Source organism: Epargyreus clarus, unplaced genomic scaffold (assembly GCF_041222505.1).
Source record: "Epargyreus clarus isolate Ecla_fem2 unplaced genomic scaffold, WU_Ecla_fem_2.2 ptg000010l, whole genome shotgun sequence".
In the NCBI taxonomy this organism is placed as follows: Eukaryota; Metazoa; Arthropoda; class Insecta; order Lepidoptera; family Hesperiidae; genus Epargyreus; species Epargyreus clarus.
In genome coordinates, this window is record NW_027332218.1 from 7,066,896 (window position 1) to 7,080,830 (window position 13,935).

Here is a 13,935-nt window from a genome sequence, read left to right on the forward strand (position 1 = left end):
TTAGCTCAGAAGCCGCGAAGTCATCTAAATCAACCGGAAGCCGAGTTTTAATTGGCCAGTGATTGAAAATAAATTGCTTTACAAAAGATTGGATATAACTTTCCAAAATCCATATTTCTTCCCACGACGAATGTCTGGCAAATAAAAAATATTTCATAATAAGATATCTTTCAATGCTATAGAAGAAATATTTTTCTTGAAAAGCCAATTTAACCTCATATGTTTATCAATTTTTAAACTTACAATATAATATTTTTAAACATTTTTTTCAGTCTCTTCACACATACATTTCCGATTGAGTATTTTCTATTCAGAACATTCAATATAAAACAATTCCAAAAATGCAAAAATGAACAAAAAAATCCAATTTATGTAACATGATTGAAACTGTTTTAGACTATTATTTACATTAAATAACTTATGTAATAGAAAAAAGAAAATGAAAAACATATGTGATGCTTAAAATAACTTTTAGGCTGATCGCCCAGTGGCACACATGTATCGCGTGATAGCTGCATAGTCCACCATTTTGTCGTTTAAGCTACTAAGCAGTTGCTTAAGCCACTGCCGCTCGGTCCCATTTGTTGTTTGAACAACCAACAAGCGACACTCATTTCTTATTGTTAAAAAAACTGTCACAAATTGATGGTCTCCGCGTCTGTAAAGATAAAACTACTAAATTGTTTGTCTTGCAACTTTTGTTCCAGTGATAGTTGCTCGAGCGATAGTAGCCAATGTGTGATCAGCCTTAAATGCACACATATTAACTTAATCAGTTCAAATGTACATTCTTTAACAATGTCCCTATAGTATTCCAAACATTTTCTGTACTTATTTTCTAACTTACATTACTAAACGAAAGAAATGAACTCTGCCATTTACTGGACCATACGTTGCCATATAACTAACCATTTTTTTTCTCTTACTTCGTATAATATTATTTTGTACCAATTTCTAATAATTAATTCTTACTCGAAACCTTAACAAAGTAAGGTGTGCTAATTATAAATGTCTTTTTTCGCGAAGGAATAGTAAATTTATATTAAGTTCTTGCTGCAAATAAAACTTTAACTATCTTCAAACAGGCAAGAGTTCCCAAGAAAATTCCTTTCATTTACTAAGCTTCCAACTATGTTATAACTGGTTTAATCCAGTATGATCCAGTACAGCAGCTTCATACACAATAGGGATGTGGACATCAGCATTCATCCCGATCAGCGTTATCGGGCCAGTCGCACACATTCAGCTTGGTGTTAAACACGGTACCATGTTGGCATGTGAACTCCATCGCCTCTCCGTTCACGCATCGCCAGTACTGTAAAAAATATGCGTGTAAAAATATGCATGTAAAATATGCGTGTTAAAATACGCGTGTAAAAATATGCGTGTACAAATATGCGTGTAAATATATGTGTGTATTTATGCGTAGGAAGTTATTATAGTTCAATGTTTGTGGGTATTTTATTGTACTTTAAAAAAAGTTAGTGATTGTTGTATTACTAAATTGAATAATATTAAACGAAAATACAGTGAATACGGAAATAAATGCATGACGACGTGCGTGCTAACATTAAAAGTTCAACCTGCATTTTCTCCATGGCAACTAAAAAACTTTTAATCTTCTAATGAAATTGCTTCTAATGAAACCATAACATGAAAAAAAATGAATACATAACTTAAAATACAATAAAAATAAACAAGTAAAACTTAATCAAATATGCGTATAACATTTTTATACGAACAGAAAAAATCATATATCTAAAATGAATACAAAAAAATATGTGTTACATTTCAATTTTTCCAAACACGTCGTAAAGAGGTATAACTCCAAGTCTTATATTTTGCATTAAACGTGAAAACAAAATAAGTTTTTATTCAGTTTTGCGTAAAGAGCATTTAACAGCACACCCACAGACATGTATACTAGTATAGTGGTATATTAGAAATAGCGTTAACGCCTAATGATGCGTTAACAGCAAATGGTTCTCGAAACGCGTTGCTCTCATCAATTAGAGCTCTGCTTAGCTTCTTAGGGAATATGTTTAACTACTGAGACTCTATGCTCTCTCTGCTCTACGTTATCTGCATAGAGCACAGAGAGCATAGCTAATTGAAGTATTAGAAAGCATTTATAAAATTATTGTTGAGGAAAGAAAATTTATGGGTTTATCTTTTTTATGTCTTTTTATATACTTTATAAAGATTCCGCTATTTTTATAATAATCAATTTTACCCCATCAAACATCGAAATTGAACAATTTATAGATTCTTCTTGTATTTTCGAAATTCTAGTATTAGAAAATCTATTGTTAGTATGTGAGTTTTACCACCTTTTATTCTCAAGAATTGAAAAATGATTAAAAGGATTTAAAATAATTTCCTAAATAAAGTACGTTCCTATGATTAATTAAATAGAACTCATTAAAATCCAGAGGCTGTATCATTAATTTTAATGGACTGTATAAACATGGCTGCTTTTTTAAAATAAATTGGATAATTATCGGTTTTAGTGGAGGAGTGCTGGTCTAATGGGAATCCATTAGGAGCCAATTTGCGCCAACGTTTGCGCATACACTTGGCGATCGTAACCAAATAGTTCCATTAGGATGTATAAAATTTACTTAGTTTTGTTTATACTTATATTAAATAAAAAACTTTTTTAATGTTTGTTAAAACTACTCACTTTTTGTAATAGTGGTAGCAGAATAACTTACAGTCCGGGAACATTTCAACTACAAATTATAGTAGAACTAGCTGACCCGGCAAACGTTGTGTTGCCATATAAATAAAAAAAAAATGTTAAGGGTGAACAACCCTTATCATTTACGGGTTTGAAAAATAGATAGAATATTTGAAACTGCGTTGGTAGCGAAGTCTGTCGAATCCAATGTGAAATATTCCAAAATCAACAACTACTTACGAATTAAAAATTAATTAAAGAAACCTTTTCCCACGCACTAAATTGTGAATCTAAACCATTCTCAAGTCCCCGTGAACACACACAACAAATTTCATCAAAATCAGTCCAGTCGTTTAGGAGGAGTTCAGTGACATACACATGCACATAAGAAATCTAATACATAAAATTCTCGTGTCACAGTTTTCGTTGCCATACTCCTCCGAAACGGCTTGACCGATTTTGATGAAGTTTTTTGTGCTTATCCGGTATCTATGAGAATCGGCCAACATCTATTTTTCATCCCCCTAAGTGATAAGGGTTGTTCACCCTTAAGATTTTTTTATGTATATGGCAATATAACGTTTGCTGGGTCAGCTAGTATATATATAAAGATTTACTACCGGAAATCGGTCGATTGAAGGACTTATACCCACGCACATTGAACGATATCTAAGGTTCTATGACTGAATGAATACGTTCATACACATTATATAAGAATATACAATTTTGCCTATATGCATTATTATTATTATTTTGTAAGTGATATCGTAGTATAAGTAGTTTAGTTAAATAGTAAACCGGAATTCCTATTATCATATTCGAATTTACTATTCCAATTACCTATTTTTGTAGTATATGGATACATTTCGTCATGTTTAATAATTATTTTAAATTAAATGTAGGATATTAATCTTACCTTATCACATCGCTTCTTGTCCGCCATGTAATCTCCTTCGCTGGTGCACCTGGGCAGCTGACTGTCGACTTCATTTTCCTAAAAAAAATATATATAAATAATGAATTGACATGACGCGATTTTATTAGATAATGTCACATTATTCCACCTCACCTCATTCGAAAATGTCACATAATTCCACCTCTCATTCGAAAGGTTGTATATTTTATAACATATGCCTCCAAAACAAAAAGTACATAGCTTAGGTATCTTATATGTACCACCAAATACTTAGCCATCTTAAAGAAAAAATATTGTCACCTTCATAGATTAGTAAAGATTACTCACTCCTAACAAGAAAATGTACCCAGTTTTGAGAATTGAAATAGTTGCGTATAAAAGTTTTGCCACGTCTCCGTGTTAAAATATATCCCTAAATTTGAAATACTTATTTATTTAGTATGTAAATTACGCAGTATTAGTTATTTATTCGTAAATTTTCTCTAAATTGGTTTTTTAATTGTCAAGAATTCAAAAAATAACTGACAAATCAGCCGTTTGTGGCTTCATTCAATTTCAAGGCAGTGAAGTATCTTTATTAATCTATGGTCACGTTAATAAAATATCTAAATATTGTGTATTTTATACCACCTTTTAAAAAAAATAAAATGTATAAATGTCAATATGTTTTCGGCCTTATCCTTCTCATTCTGAGAGGAAACCCATGCCCAGCAGTGGTACAGTAATGGGTTGATGTTGGTGATAAACTCCAAATGGGTTGTCAAAAATAAAACGTCGAAAAATATAATAATCCCCATGTCTTTACGCACTAACGTACATACACAAAATTGGCTTTCAGACTTCAATTACCAATTCGCTAAGGTGAAGTTCAGTTAGTGATAAAAATCACATCACGACTCAATATAAATGTCAATTCTAATACTAAAACCTGCCTTTTACTGGAATTACTAAAACACATTGTCCTAGCAGAAATTTATAATGTGTATTATTGTCTCTCAATTTGAAAAATAATTTACGAAGGACACTTGACAAACTTTTTGATAAACCGCTAAGTATGTGGTCACGCCGTCCACTCATATTTGTCGTAAATTAAATATAAGTTCAATGTCCTATCAATAGTCTTGTCTCAATAATATTGTCTACCTATTTTAATTTGAAACCAGAAGACACCATGATTTAACCCGGCATGTTAATAGTACCAAGAATAATCTCGGTCGTGAGATCTGTGCTGTTTACACTCAAGGGATTCCACGAAGAAGATACAATTTTAAGTCAAATACCTTTCTCACAATAGTTGGAATTGATTAGTAAAGAATTGTACTAGACATTAAGTTAGTCCTTAGTAATCTTAAGGTGTACAATTAGTTTAATCATTCGGTTGAATTTCACTTCGGGAACGATAAGAAAACGAAGAAAAAATATAAAGAAATAGTTCAAATACTTACCGCTGGTGGTTCTTCAATGTCTGGTTTCGAAGGCTCTGCAGGGGAAGGCTCTTCTACGGAAGCTGTAGTCGAGGTCTGTGGTTTCCGTGTAGTTGTACTTGGACGAGGTGCAGATGTCGTTGTAGTTGTTGTCGGGATTGGGGACCCCTCGGACGGGTCAGCGGGTGTGGATGGTGGCTTCGCCCACTCCGGCTGTAAAAATCGTGTAATTAAAAAATGGAGAGCTATTTGAAAATATGGATAGTCCGATAATATAATTTTTCACATCCTTCGCTGATATAGTACATAAATGTTTATGTATTATGATTATGTGTATGAACTACTATTTGTGTAAAAATACAAAATATATATGTAAATAAGAAATGCCAACCAATCGAGGTAATATGTTACGAAAGTTGAAAATACATTTTTGAGTCCCCGCGAGGCTGCAGTTACTATACCACTTTGCCTAAAAAGTTCTGTCTCAGCCTGTCTAAAAGGCTCTGTCCTCAGCCTGGTAAATGTGAATAAAAAATTAGATATTTGCTATTTTAGGTATTTTAACAATTTCGTATGTAATCACTAATCATTTATTGCACCTTCGATAATGAAAAATGCATTTGTGGGCAGGTAATTTTTGAGCACACCAAATACTCCATATTTCTTTCTCAAAATTTATTTATTTCACAATTCACTGTTGCTAACGAATTTCCGTACATTTTATTTATTAGACTAACGACCCACACTAAAAGTAGCTCACGTAGATAATCCAAGGTAAGTTTTAGCCGTAAACCTTACTTTGACGTCATAAGTAACTTTGCGAACTTGTTAGAAACTAAATAAATCTTAGTGTCGTCAAGTTTGGCAATATCGGTTTATGGGACCTAAACTTTGCGGATATTAGGGCCTTGTCGCGTAAGTGAGTGGAGAAATATAAACAGACCTAAACAGAATGACAGTACGTAGTATGTATCTAATTTACACTATGTAGCTTTTCTATTTGGTCAAACTTTTGGTGGTTTTACAGTGAGATATCTCCAGTCAGGTTAGGTGATCTTACGGGGTTATTCTTTAGTTTTAGGACCAGTACCCTTACCATGAGTTTTCTAAACATCCCACAATTTTACGTTACGTTTATTCAATCCTATATTCTGTTCCGTTTGCTTCAGTAGACTGAGTAAACGTAACAATAAGTAAGTGCTTAAGTGACGATGAACTTTTGTCTACCTCACATGTTCGCAAAAAAGAGAGACAAAACATAAAGCGCCATTTTGTCAGTTTAGACATTTAATGTTACGTTACTGACACTATAGTTCAGATACAATCCGCTAGGGGCGCTTATTGGAAGTTGTATGGGCAAATACGTAAACAAATACCAAAACAGTAATATTTGTCAAAACGTAAAAACTCATGGTAAGGGTACAGAACTATAAACTATTTGTTGTAAAAGGTAACTATAAAGGGGCTTCCAAGATTGCGGACGACAAGTGTACTCCTGAGTAGAGGCCGTGAACTCCGGAATAGCAAATATTTACGTAGAGTATCTTTAAAGAGTATAGAGCATATAAATTGTAGAGACATTTGAAGTTGAAGTTTGAAGGTGGTAGAACCCTTTGTGGTTCGACTCCGGCGGCACCACCGCTACACCTATTTCTACGTACTAACAGCAGTGTTAGGAGCTGCTGTATTCCGGTTTGAAGGGTTGGGTAAGGGAGACAGACATTTCCGAAGCGTTCCAGCTTAGTCCTCAGGGGTAGCGGCGCATGTGGCCGACCTCAGTTAGGAATATCTTATCTTATCTGGGGTTGTATACAGATGTCCATGGGCGGCAGTAGCCACTTACCATCAGGTGGACTGCATGCTCGTCTGCTACTCTTACATTATAAAAAAAAGACAAATATTATACACTAATAATATATTTGTGTTACTTTTTCCGCGAAAAACTCCTTTATCACTTGCATTTTCCTGCTCGTATCAGGAGAAGGGTGCGTTGAAATAACTCAAACTTCTTTATTGATTGTACGAAGACATAGTATGAAACAACGCACAAACATCACGGCTAATATGGAAACGTATTGGTTAAGTTTTCCCCTTCACATTACTTTATTATTATTTAAGTACGAGGAGTATTTTATTTTATATTTATTGCATTTTATAAACAGTAAGAATATAAAAACTTGCCAGTTCTAACAAAAAAGTACTAAAAGTTACATAGTTAGTTAATTTAAAGAAAATGCATAAATTTTCTTTAAAATTCTTTAAAAATGCCTCAAAATTTAAAACTTACTATTTTTTTTTTTATTTTTGACAAGTTTAAAATAGAGGGCTACTCACTTTTCAAACCTACGGACACAACAGAAACGAATGTTTATTTTTATAAATGATTGGAGGTTTTTGTACAGATTTTCGTTTATATTATAGAAACAAACAAGTATGAGATCTCCTGAACATCTGTAAATAAATAATCAACCCTACATAGAATTGCAATCCTACTGACGTTGGCCACAAATAAATGGCTATTCTTCAAGCCAAAGCTAGACTGCCACTTATAAATGTCTCACGTTCTTCAAATACAGCAGAGTTTAACTAGGCTATATATGTAATTTATGTATTTAATTAAAACTAATTATCCATATTCTATAATCTAGATGATTATACGTACCGTTGGTGTAGTATTTCCAGTCCTGGGTGGAGGCACAGTGTACGAGCTCATGTGCTTATGCAGCAGCTTCATCAGAGGGTTCACTTCACCGCACAGGCCCTTGAAGTCGTCCATGTCGATAGCCCAGGTCATAGCTCCCAAGTAGCCCTTCTCCTTGATCCAGTTCATCTTGATCTCAACACTCTGGGGGTCCTCGTAGCCGACCCATTGAGTGCCCTTGTATGCGTAGGGACACTTGCCATGCTCATCCCATTTCTTGGTCCAGGCGGATTCCTCTTTGTCTACTTCAGTGCAAATCTGCAAAGTGAGTAAACTTAATAAATGTGATTCTTCAGGCGAACAGCAATATTTGCATATATTTAGGACCGTTAACAATTTATATTTCGATATAAATAAATTAGCAAATATTGAAGAATATTTAAATATTTATTCGTATTATAAAACTATTTGTAAAGCTATCAGGCATGGTATTTTTTATATATTCACTTCTAATATCTACTAATACAATTGCGAACAATTTTCAGCATTCTATGCCTATCAGCCTTGAGCAAATTTGATCAGTCAATCACAACATGGTGATTAAACATTCAATAATCAATTGCTGTCAAAACCGATGCAACATTGTGAACTGTATAAATAGACAATAATATTTTCTGATCAACTATTTTAACGTTTCATATTTCAAAACACAATTTACCTACGGTCAGAAGCTTAGAAACAAATCTTACCTCATAGTACGCCCAGAAACCAGTAGCGTTCGTATACGGCGCAGGGTCCCCACCACCTGCTTCCTTATTGATATAAGTTCCCAAGCCATAGTTATTGTTCCCGGCTGACAGAGTGAAAGACCGCCCATAGAACGGTATTCCAACGACCAACTTGTTGGACGGGCAGCCCTTTTCTTCCCAGAGGTTCAGGCCGTCGTTCTGAAAGTTTTAATTTGACACCGGATGTGGTGATAAATTGGATTTCGGATGTTGTGTAACAAAGTATTGGGGACATTTCCGGGTAAAGTGATTTGTTTGCGTATTTTGTACGTTTACGACGGGTTGCTTTCCATAATAAGTGAACAATAATTGTAGAATATTGCATATAATACTTTAGTTATTCTAGTATGAGAATAATAGTAAACTATATTGTAGTTAAGATCAGTAACACCCAGATCGCGATTTAATTTTTTTTGCTCTCCATAAAACGCCGCAATATTTTTTAGTATCTTCAGCACTAATATAATAAATATAGTAATTGCCAGTCGCCATAGTAAAGTGACAAATTAGATAGGAAAAACGCAAATAAGAAGATATAAATACGTTCATTTATATTATATAGATTATGCGACTAGCTCAAATTTGTCAGTTGCACTGTCATGTGTCTAGATTTTCTTACATTTCATTTAACGTTACATGTACAAACACGATAGATATAAATGCTCATTACTAAAATAAATGAAATTTTGCTTAGGCCGGTGTAGGCACTAACAAACTGTCACTTAAAATTTTATACTACTACCGGATCGGTAGTATAACTAATATGAATATAATGTACATACCACATTAAGCTTTTCATACGCCCACTGGTCATGAGGACGCTTGTAAAGCGGGGAGTGGACGTCAGCAAAGCCAGCCCAGTTGCCGCGGAGATCGTATGACATCACGTGAATAGCATCCAGTTCCCTGTAAACAACGTTCAATATTTCAGAACCAAGTTAATAATTGGCCAAGTGTGAGTCGAACTTGCATTCGGAGGGTTTACCACGATTTTTTTTTTCTATTTAGTACTTTTTATCATAGAAGCCATAGAAGTGGCATTGTGAAAAATTGACTACATATTACGGTTCAGTAGATACAGCGGAAAATGCCAAAAAATAAAGGTTTATCATATTTATTCACTATATATATCAGCTCCATTTATTTTCAAGTTTTTTAATTTTACTATTAGTTGTTATAGCGGCATTATTCACTGTAAAAAGTTCACCAACTACGTTTCAAGAGATTGGACCTCAGGGTTCCATTTTAAACTTAGGGTACGGATCCTACGGAACCTTAAAAAGGAATTTATTTAATATTTTATTATTTATTTCAACAAACAAATCAAACATAAAGTCTCATAATTCAGTCAGTAAGGTTCAAAATTGTCAAAACTTAGCCAAAGAGTTGGCGGAACAGTAATGAAATATTTACAATCAATTGATTCAGAATCAAGATTCCCCTCCGACGATAAAATAATCCATCGCCTCGAATTGTGTAATTCAATGAAGGCGTCGCATTCCGGTTCGATCGATAGCAAATATTCTCGATTGCACTGAACTTTACGATGGCAATAACTGAAGTTTAATGGAACGTTTTAGTTCTCGAGTATTTTGCTAACGCACATCGTCAATATGCTGATAATTTAATACCAATTCGGCTTACTTACACATGAAGCGAGCATCTTAGTCTTTAGTGATCGAATGATCGAATCGATCGAGTATGGTCGAATTTAGGTAGAATCCCTATTATAAATGTAGCTTGGTAGAGATGTCCATGAACGCATGTTTGCTATTTAATTTTCATTAAAAATGCCAGACAAACTCATGCAGACATGCTCCAACCATTGTAGGTTCAAACGTCTCTAAGGTATTGACAGTCTCGTAAATATTAGCGATTCAAATCTGACGGTATTTTATGACGCAATAAGTTTGCTGTGGTAAAGCACACATACTATTCCGAGACGTTGAAACGTTGATTACAGATGTCCACGGGCGACAGTAGCCACTTACGATCAGGTGGACTGCATGCTCGTTTGCTACTCCTATATTATAAACAAAAATGACCGGATATCTTTAGTATTTAAAAAGAAATTCGACTCCAGATATTACTCTACTAAATGCAATGAGACATTTCCACGAAAAATCTGTTTCATGGTCAACTTACTGGCAAAGATCAGGTACATGGTACCCTTCCATCAGTCTGAAGTTAGCGAGTGGCACGGCGGCGGTAAGCTCCCAGTTCCTTCCAACTCTGATGAAGGCTCTCCTGAGCTCTTGGACGAAGTACAGGAACCGGTCCTTGTCGGAGAAGGAACCGCCGCGGTCTGCAGCACCAGGGTACTCCCAATCCAAGTCAAGACCGTCAAAGTCGTACGTTTTCATAAAATCTGTAACAAACATTTTTTTATGTTATTTATGCAATCTATTAGATGTGAACATTTAGCTCATGGTTATGAGTTTATGGGTTTGTCTTGGTGGGCAGTCAGTCCACGTAGCCCCTCGTGTTTACATATACATATTCTGTGAAAATTTCAAGTGCCCTATGACAGACGGATAGACAACGGAGGCTAAGTAATATGATATTTTCGTAATTTACACAAAGTCTAAGCTTCGTGCATAAATCATTACATATTCAATAGTTACTAAATGTTCTAGATGTATGCAATAAAACCAACATTTATCTCGAATAAGGGAAGCAACACACCAGCAACCCTGCGCTACTAGTGTATTTACTTACTGTCGCTCATCTGTACCCGCCCTTAGCCATATTTCATGTTTCGGTTCGAATTACATACGGAATTCTGTCAAAAGATACGATGGTACGGCCTTCGTCATGACCGCGAAGTGACCTACTAAACCCTATGAACGACGTGAATGACTTTCAAAAGCTACTGATAAATACGTTTGTAGGAATCAAATATGTACGAGTAATTTGACAATCTATACTAATATTATAAAGAGGAAAACTTTGTTTGTTTGTTTGGTTGTAATGAATAGGCTCAAAAACTACTGAACCGATTTTAAAAATTCTTTCACCATTCGAAAGCTACATTATCCACGAGTAACATAGGCTATATTTTATATGAAATAAATTTGATAAATACAATTTAAGGTAGTACAAAATTTACCGGGTCATCTAGTAATCTTATAAAGGGTCGAAAAATGGCAATAAAGTTTTTATTTAACTTTAATGCATGAGAATTTATTACATTTAAGCATATTGTCAACCGATTAAATGCTTTAAAGTTGTTATTAATCCATTGTTTTACCTATCATCCATCGAAATTTAAATTTCTAGTATGAAAAAAATCTATGTTTAGGAGGGAAAACTTGGATAGAGTATTAGCAACGGACGAAAATCAATTTGAGACAAGTCTTAAACTAGATTTAATAATCTACTTACTAACTCAAGCAATGTTTTAACCCTACCCCTGAGGATTAAGCTGGAATGTCTCGGAAAAGTATATCACCCTTACCACACCCTTCAAACCAGAACACAGCAGCGTTTAATACTACTGTTAATAATTAATATAATACCTACACAAGAATGCCATTATTACAATTCATGCCGACATTATTCAAAATGGTGCGATGTATCCCTTGAAAATATTATTTGCATACTCGAAGCCGGCTAACGGAGGAATATAATATAACTCCCGCTATACTAACGGGGATCGCCACGTCTTAATGCAAATTCTATCAATATTTAATAATCATATTAGAAGTTAATTTATCCCTTCAAAGTTCTAGACTACAAATAATGTAGGTATATGAAATGCACTCTTCTAGAATTATTATATTATACTAACTGACCCGGTAAACGTTGTGTTGCCATATAAATAAAAAAATGTTAAGGATGAACAACCCTTATCACTTACGGGTTTGAAAAAAAGATAGAATATTTGAAACTGCGCTGGTAGCGAAGTCAGTCGAAGCCAGTGTGAAACATTCCAAAATCAACAACTACTTACGAATTAAAAAAATATGAAAAAAAACCTTTTCCCACGGACTAAATTGTGAATATAAACCATTCTCAAGTCCCCTTGAACACACAACAAATTTCATCAAAATCAGTCCAGTCGTTTAGGAGGAGTTCAGTGACATACACACGCACATAAGAAATATATATTATAAAGATTAGCTGTTAAGTACACATATTATCCCATTACTCTCTCACAGCTGGGCACTGGTCTCCTCTCAGAGTGAAACAGTTTTTAGGATATAGTCATCACGCTAGCCAAGTGCGGATTAGTAGACTTCGCACACCTTAGATTTTTTAAAGGTGACAGAACGCTACATGTTTGTTTGCTATTTGTTTCAGAAAATACTTATTTTAGACAACTCGTTGACGTGTAGAATTTTCCCTCGATGTTACTGTCGCCATCAAATCATATGATGATTAATTTATAATACGCAATAACTTATTGAAAACAAAAGCGCTGACTTGTATTTTGTGTACCGAAACTGTGTAGCTAGAATTCGAACCTTGGCCCTCTTGACTGAGAAGCTGAATTTCAACTACAAAGCCTCTATTATAAAACAAAACAAATGACTCGTCAGTGCCACCGTATTCAATCTCCTATATCCTCTACCACCTTCAAAGCTACCTCGAAAAACAGTATCTTATTTTATTGATTCTATCCTTCTATCCTATCACTAATTCTATATTACAATATGTAGATAGTACCTTTGTTTAACAGCGATAGTTGTATTATCTTACACGGTACCCGGAAACGCCATTACAAACTCTTTTCACGTACTCGACACGTAACTCGATGTCAAGGGTTCACCTTTGTTCAATATATTAGTTCAAGAGCCTACACATTTGTTTCCCTGTCATAGTACACGTATGTACGATATTTAACGAAAATAATCTCTTTAAAATAACTTAATGTAAAGGTAATGTATTTACCTTATAGTATGAACAACATTTATCGAAAATAATCTATTAAATTAACTTAATGTATAAAGTACACGACAAACATATTTGAATCATTAAAATATGCTCGTTATGTTTTTTAATAATTTTGAATTACCAAATGACATCTCAATGCATATGATGGTAAGGGGAAACTACCATGGAAATCTACAATAAGAATCAACCCCAGAAAGGCTCTTAATCTTACCTGACATCGACTTCAGATAAGTTGTTACTCCTGAAAAGAACCCTTTAAACACACCATAGTTATTAGCCAAAATTGGTGTGGCGGTGGTGACTCCATCGAGTTAGGAAAAATCCTCTTAAGAGTATATCAATCCATCCATAACTCAAAAAGTAGTACCACTATTGCTAAGAACATAGCCATGCTAACACCGATGGTGTTACACTATAGTTAGTAACCAAATCAATATAGTTTAAAAAACTAAAAAACACGCTTTTATAATAAAATCAACTAAAAAGTAGAAAAGTATTCTATTTCATTCTTTAACACATGTAGGGTAAGATAAGGATGTATGTTGATCTCTTTCTACTGAAAAACGGAGTTACTCACTGACAAACATACA

At 34.3% G+C, this 13,935-nt stretch overlaps 1 protein-coding gene across 1 annotated transcript in view; it reads right to left on the reverse strand.

Annotated features, from left to right (window-relative positions):
* Window positions 1-1,099: 1,099 nt before the first annotated feature.
* The window catches only part of Cht5 (chitinase), a 32,919-nt gene continuing 20,083 nt past the window's right edge, over window positions 1,100-13,935 (reverse strand). Inside the window, exons 5-11 of the mRNA XM_073077270.1 lie at window positions 10,595-10,817; window positions 9,232-9,355; window positions 8,411-8,608; window positions 7,683-7,979; window positions 5,042-5,233; window positions 3,597-3,674; window positions 1,100-1,315 (exon numbers count right to left, since the gene is read on the reverse strand). Of these exons, the coding sequence (XP_072933371.1) occupies window positions 1,199-1,315; window positions 3,597-3,674; window positions 5,042-5,233; window positions 7,683-7,979; window positions 8,411-8,608; window positions 9,232-9,355; window positions 10,595-10,817 (1,229 nt within the window). The 3' untranslated portion in view covers window positions 1,100-1,198. The remainder of the gene's footprint in view (window positions 1,316-3,596; window positions 3,675-5,041; window positions 5,234-7,682; window positions 7,980-8,410; window positions 8,609-9,231; window positions 9,356-10,594; window positions 10,818-13,935) is intronic.